Below are 7,111 nucleotides of genomic sequence, written 5' to 3'. Positions count from 1 at the left end.
CCTGGCCCATCTGAAACCTTGGAATTCCCCAGGATCAGGCCGGCAAAGTGATGCCCAGACTTGTGGGATTCACCATTTCCAGTCCTACAATAACACTTCCTCCTTAACTCGAATCTTGAAAACCAAGGAAACCCCCATGATGAAGCCAAGGAAGCCATGTGGTAGATGTTTTAAAACTGAAGCCTGTCCAGAAAGGACAAGACCTGCCCCAAAAAAGGAGGCGTAAACCTGTTCCATACCTGGGAGGATGACTCTGAGCTACAAAACAAAGGAGCGCTCTGTCCCAGGTGAAGGCAGAGCAGGACCAAACTGGGGGTTGGGGGTGGGACGGGCTGCCTCCAGAGTAGGAGTACAAGGTCATGGAGGAGTGCTCTAGAAGAAAATAACCCTTCTCTTACTCTCAGCTGAAGTTTCCCTTGGTTGGACAGCCATAGACATTCCAGCATTTAACATTTGGGGGTAAACCTAGGGCTTCTCAAGAGCAAATGACCAAATAAATGGTAAAAGAGAATATGGAAGAAAGGGGACAAGAGTGAACCTACAGCTTTAAAAAGGCTGTGAAAACACATCAACCAAAAAGAACAATCTAAAGAGGAAATAAAGAAAATAATTCCATTACCAAGAATAAAATCTTGGAACAGGAATGATTTTTAGGGCAGTGAAACCACTCTGTATGATACTATAATGGTGACTACATATTGCAGATGGTGATTGCAGCCATGAAATTAAAAGATGCTTACTCCTTGGAAGGAAAGTATGACCAACCTAGATAGCATATTCAAAAGCAGAGCCATTACTTTGCCAACAAAGGTCCGCCTAGTCAAGGCTATGGTTTTTCCAGTGGTCATGTGTGGATGTGAGAGTTGGACTGTGAAGAAAGCTGAGCACCGAAGAATTGATGCTTTTGAACTGTGGTGTTGGAGAAGACTGCAAGGAGATCCAACCAGTCCATCTTAAAGGAGATCAGTCCTGAGTGTTCATCGGAAGGACTGATGCTGAAGCTGAAACTCTAATACTTTGGCCACCTCATGTGAAGAGTTGACTCATTGGAAAAGACTCTGATGCTGGGAGGGATTGGGGGCAAGAGGAGAAGGGGACAACAGAGGATGAGATGGCTGGATGGCATCACTGACTCAATGGACATGAGTTTGGGTAAACTCCAGGAGTTGGTGATGGACAGGGAGGCCTGGCGTGCTGCGATTCATGGGGTAGCAAAGAGTCGGACACAGTGACTGAACTGAACATATTATTATAAACCCATAGAATGTACAGCACCACGAGTGAAACCTAATGTAAACAATGGACTTTGAGAGACTATGATGTATTGGTGTAGGTTCATCAGTTGTAACAAAGGTACCACTGTGGCTGGAGATGTTGATAAGGGGAGGCGTCACATGAGTAGGGCAGAAGGTATATGGGAGTGTGATTGCTGGATTACATGGTAACTCTATTTTTAGTTTTTTGAGGAACTTCCGTATTGTTCTCCATAGTGGCTGCACAAATTTACATTCCCACCAACAATGTACAAGGGTTCCTTTTTCTCCACACCATCTCTAGCATTTATTACTTGTAGATTTTTTGATGATAGCCATTTTGATTGGTGTTAGGTGATACAGTATTGTAGTGTTGATCTGCATTTTTGTAGTAATTAGTGATACTGAGCATTTTTTCATATGCCTGTTGGTCAACTGTATGTCTTTTAGAAAAATGTTTATTCAGGTCTTCTGCCTATTTTTTGCTTTTTTTTTTTTTCCATATATATATTTGGTGTACTTGGTGCTTGGATATTTTGGAAATTAATCCATTTTCAGTCACATGGTTTGCAAATATTTTCGCTCATTCCATAGGTTGTCTTTTCATGTTTATGGCTTCCTTTGCTGTGTAAAAGTTTAACTACATCCCATTTATTCATTTATACTTTTATTTCTATTACTCTAGAAGATAGATCCAAAAAAATATTGCTGCAATTTGTGTCAGAAAGTATTCTGCCTATATTTTCCTCTAGGAGTTTTATAATATCTGGTCTCTAGTCCATTTCAGGAGAAGGCAATGGCACCCCACTCCAGTACTCTTGCCTGGAAAATCCCATGGATGGAGAAGCCTGGTAGCCTGCAGTCCATGGGGGTCACTAAGAGTCGGGCACGACTGAGCAACTTCCCTTTCTTTTCCCTTTCATGCATTGCAGAAGGAAATGGCAACCCACTCCAGTGTTCTTGCCTGGAGAATCCCAGGCACAGAGGAGCCTAGTGGGCTGCTGTCTATGGGGTTGCACAGAGTCGGACACAACTGAAGTAACTTAGCAGCAGCAGCAGCAGCAGCTTAGGTGATTAGGTTCACTATCTATAGGCTATCAGATCCTTCAAGGAGAAGCAGGCCACTGCAGTGGCCCCAGCACCTGGACAGGCTGACAATCAATGAGGGCTGGGGCCTCTGCCTAGTTGGAGTGGGGAATGAAGACTGCCCAAGAGATGGATTGATGAGGTCACCAGGCATGGACAGAAAAGAGGCAGCAAAACTTCTCCTCCTACTTGGAAGCTTCCAGGCAGGCTCTTCCCTATGAAAGAGAGAGAAACTCTTCTGCTCCCTGCACTGCCTAGTTCCCTGCCCCAGCCAGCTCTTCCCTCCTCAGCTGCTCCCACACAGAAAGCAGTGCCAGTTCTCAGGAGCTGCAGTTACCCAAAGTTAGGCTTAGAACAGGGACATGAGGGCCATTCAGATTCCTTACTCTTACCCTAGATCTCCCCTTCCCATTACTGCAGGAGTGTGAGGAAAGTAATATCCAAAGGGAGACTGAGAGCCAGGGGTAAATTTATGTTCTGGGATTTATAGTCTAATAGCTTGGTGGCTGAGAGAAGCCATTATGAAGGGTATCTTTGCTAAAACAGAATGCAATAAAAATAATTGAGTGGTTCAAAAAGAAACTATTTTCACAAGAACAAAGTCATAACAGTTTAATAATTTAAATAAAACCAACTTCAGGAACAATATACACCATACATAAAAGTTGAACAATTAAATTGAACAGTGTATTTAAATGCATCAAATTCTTAAAAACTCCCAAAATGAACTCAAGGCCACAGATATGAAAAGGTAATTTTGAATAACTTACAGACCAGAGTAAAACAGACAAGGTAGTTACTCTGCATTTACCAATACTCTAGACTGATACCATGGATATTTTAAACTTTTATGAGAACACTTCTAGGGAATCTTAAAATAAAGAGTTAAAAAGGAATACAATTGATTTCAGGAAGATGAATTAACAGCTAACAATTTCTTTGGTCCTCCAAGTCACAGCTCTAAAAACTTTAAAATATGAAGCATGAGATGAATGTTAATTCTATCTCTGTCTAAATGTTAACAGGATAATGTCTATATCAGGTTAGATTTTAAAAGAAACTCAGAATCAACCACCAAACTACTTTAGAAACTCCAAATATAGAAAAAATAAAGGAACTAGAAGTAGGGAAGAGTTAAAATTAAAAAAAAAAACCACCTCTGCCATCTTGCCCTTGCATAAGCCAAATAGCATCAGAGTGGCAGAGACAGAACTGCCAGAGTTACAGCAAGTATGTAGTTAATCCTTGTTAAGGTAACAGGATAAATTTGAAGAGCACAGTGTCAGCCTTCTCCATGTCAGAGACTTCTCCATGGAATAACCGTGTTTGTTTTTGCAGAGAGTTGGGGTTTTTAGTTGTTGTTGTTGTTTTGATTTGGCCCACACTGCCCCAGTGAAGGAAATTTTAAGATAATCATTAATAAGGCAGCAGCTTCCTGGACTAAAAGACCTATCCCACTTGAACAGTCACACCAAAGATAAGATCCACTTGGACCACACGGGAAACTAATATACCAGTTTCCAGTATTTTACACTCATTCCAGAAAATGATGGTGCATTTTCACAAATACCAACAAAATCGCTTTCATTAGACATGGGACAGAGCTCAAAACAGTTCACAGTGCAATCTGCATTCTCTCATGTTCACGGAAGCTATGGTTCTGCAAACCTGTAAATGATGGACACTTTTAAAAGTTTCTGTAAATACTTAGAAAAATATTTGATAGGTTAAAAAAAATTTTTTTTGAGGCATCTACAAGGAACTCACAAAGTAAGCTCCCAAGAAAAATGAAAAGGTAGAACTGTGATAACTAGTTATTTTCAATGTCAGGACTAAGTCTTATAAAATAATGGCTTTTTTAAAAAAAGGCAAAGGTATCTACACTCTAAATGGTGTGATATTCTCCTCAAGGCACAGAGAGTTAAATGTCTAAATCCCTGTATATTGACATGAGAATATACTCGTAAACAACTCCAGGAACTAATTTCCTGTACTTGAGTTTTAAAAAGAATAGAAGGTAGAAATTGCCTTTTTAACTTATAGTGAAATTAAAATACCTAGATATTCCACTACCTTCCCTTGGTGACATATGTTACAACTGGATAGTTTTAAAAATATATAAAAAATAAAGTATCATTGGTGGTTAAATAATCATGATTAAAATGGAGCCTTTTGGATTTTGAATTTGCAGAGTAATGCTGCACAGTGTATATAAATTATTTCAAGCACGATACCATTTTTGTTTGGAGAGGGTAAAATAAACATATTGACCATAATTTTCTCCCATTCCCAACATCCCTATGCTTCTGAATCAAATTACCATACTCTGAACAAAACATATGAATCCTTCTCCCTTCCTAGCACCCTCAGGTTACCTGAAAGGCAGTGGTTTTATACAAGTAACTTATACTATCCCGGGGAAGGGAATGGCTACCCAATCCAGTATTCTTGCCTGAAGAATTCCAGGGACAGAGAAGCCTGGCGGGCTATAGTCCATGGGGTCGCAACTTACACTATTGGCAGTTTTCTTGGATGTTGCCACTAAAAGGTGGCAAGAAGAAAATACAGGGCTCACCCCTTAATTAATTACTTTTATTTGACTTGCTATAAATAATTATTAAATACAATTAATGACAAAGATGAGAGTTCACATCTGTAACAACTGGAAGTGAAATGTACAAACAATTAAGACCAGACAAAACAATGCTTCTAGCTGCACGATCTGTAAACCATGGGGTACAAGCTGAGGCTCAGCTCTTGATGAGGGTCAGAAACTCTTCCCGGGTCTTCGGGTCCTCCCGGAACACCCCCAACATTGTGCTGGTCACGGTTCTGCTGTTCATTTTCTGCACTCCTCGCATTACCATACACATGTGTCTGTGAAACAAGGCAACAAAGGTAGTCTCATGGAGTAGACAGTTGCTGGTTTGGTTTTTAAATAAAAGCAGCCCAAAAGATTAAATCACAGTTATCAAGTATGTCAAAATGTCACTTCTTAGATAAATTTGTTCTAAAACATTTTTTTAAGTTCCTAAGCCTTATAGCTTTTATTGGTATCAATGGTTGGGTCCTTAAGGCATCCAGTCAGAGGAGGAAAAATGGAATTTTCTTCCTGGGTGAAACTAATTCAAAGGTCTACAGAGATACACAACTTCTAGAGAAAAAAGAAATTCAGAGTTCTCACTTGATCCATCTTCAGGACCAAGTCAGCACTTAGCTAGCCTAGGTGTTCAGAGAAGTACTGAGGCACACTGGTCTCACCAAGCGGGACCCATAGAACGGTGACCAAGGTGGGTGAAGTTAGCCAGCAGTGCACAAAGAATGGGTGAAAACTGCCCACAAGATGTACATAATCCTCAAAATTCATTCGAATGTAAGGACGTGTCTTCAGATGCCCTTTTTGTCTGTTTTTAGGTACGACTCTTTATTTTTTAAATGTGTGACAACATATTCGGAAAACTCTGCTCAAAGAGTCAAAGAGCTAAAGAAATCATTAGCTGTTACTGTTGTGTTCATTCACCGCACCTAAGCCTATGACTCCCTACACCCGCAACCCCCCAAACCACTATGATATTATTAACTGCAAACAGACTTACGTTGCTTCAACCACGACCCCCACTCCAGCAGGTCGCAAGGCCTCTGTGATTGCTACGGCAATTTGTTTCGTAAGGCGCTCCTGAACTGTGGATGTGACAAGGAGCTCAGTGAGTCTGACACGAACAGACAGCTGGAAGCTTTTGCTGTTTCTAGAATATTTGAAATCTTAAAAGCAAGACTTTGGTGAGGCTGAAGAGCCCCCACCTTTCGCCAATGTGCTTGCTCTGCTGCCCAGGCCACAGGACACCCCTGTTCACTTCCCTCGCATGCAGTACAGGCACCAAAGGCAACTGAGGAAGCCCCGGCCCTCCAGCGCCACTGGAGGGCGCAGATTAGAATGGCGACTGTCTCTTACGTGCGCACAAAGACCGACAGAATCCTGACAACTAGCACCCCACGTACGGAGAGCAAAATAAATGAATACACAGCTTGCAACAGGATTAACAAAGGGGCTATAGTCCAATTATTAAATTGCTCTTAGAGCCACGTTGACAACCAGTGATTTAACCTAAATTTTCCTGTGCTGAATAAACAATATCTTTGAAAATCTAAGTGTTCACTGCAGCACTGCATTTATTTGAAAACTGACAAAATCCCCAAATATCAGAGCAGGAATTGGTTAAATCATGCCACAGCACAGCTGTACAATGGAATGCTGAACAGTCAGCAAAATAAAAGACAAGGTTATGTGTATGTGGAAAAAAAAAGTTTAAGATTTGGTAAGGGAAAAAAGGGTGAAGACTGTTTTCAAATACATAAAAAAAGTGAGTTGATTTTTTAAAATGTTGGTATATACAATAAAATATGAAAGTGAAAGTGTTAGTCACTCAGTCTTGTCCGACTCTTCACAACCCCATGGACTGTAGCTCATCAGGCTCCTCTGTCCATGGGATTTTCCAGACAAGAATACTGGAGTGGGTTGCTATTTCCTTCTCCAGGGGATCTTCCCGACCCAGGAACTGAACCCAGGTCTCCTGCGTTACAGTCAGATTCTTTACCATCTGAGCCATTAGGGAAGGCGGAATCTGCAAATACAATGATTTTTTCTGGAAGCCTAAAATATAGTAGACTTTCTCTTTCTGTTTTATATTCCCAACAAGGGTTGTTTTTTTTTTTTTACTCTTTTATTTATTTATTGTGTGCCATGCCATGCGGCTTGAGGGAATCTTAGTTCT

The 7,111-nt window shown here is 40.8% G+C and overlaps 1 protein-coding gene across 1 annotated transcript in view; it reads right to left on the bottom strand.

Moving 5' to 3' along the window:
• Positions 1–2,924: 2,924 nt before the first annotated feature.
• Positions 2,925–7,111, bottom strand: part of GCH1 (GTP cyclohydrolase 1) — a 56,266-nt gene continuing 52,079 nt past the window's right edge. Inside the window, exons 5-6 of the mRNA XM_040226397.1 lie at positions 5,936–6,020; positions 2,925–5,216 (exon numbers count right to left, since the gene is read on the bottom strand). Of these exons, the coding sequence (XP_040082331.1) occupies positions 5,090–5,216; positions 5,936–6,020 (212 nt within the window). The 3' untranslated portion in view covers positions 2,925–5,089. The remainder of the gene's footprint in view (positions 5,217–5,935; positions 6,021–7,111) is intronic.

This window comes from Oryx dammah, unplaced genomic scaffold (assembly GCF_014754425.2).
Source record: "Oryx dammah isolate SB20612 unplaced genomic scaffold, SCBI_Odam_1.1 HiC_scaffold_26, whole genome shotgun sequence".
Lineage (NCBI taxonomy): Eukaryota > Metazoa > Chordata > Mammalia > Artiodactyla > Bovidae > Oryx > Oryx dammah.
The sequence above is the reverse complement of the archived record's forward strand: the minus strand, read 5'-3'. Positions and strand labels throughout refer to the sequence as shown.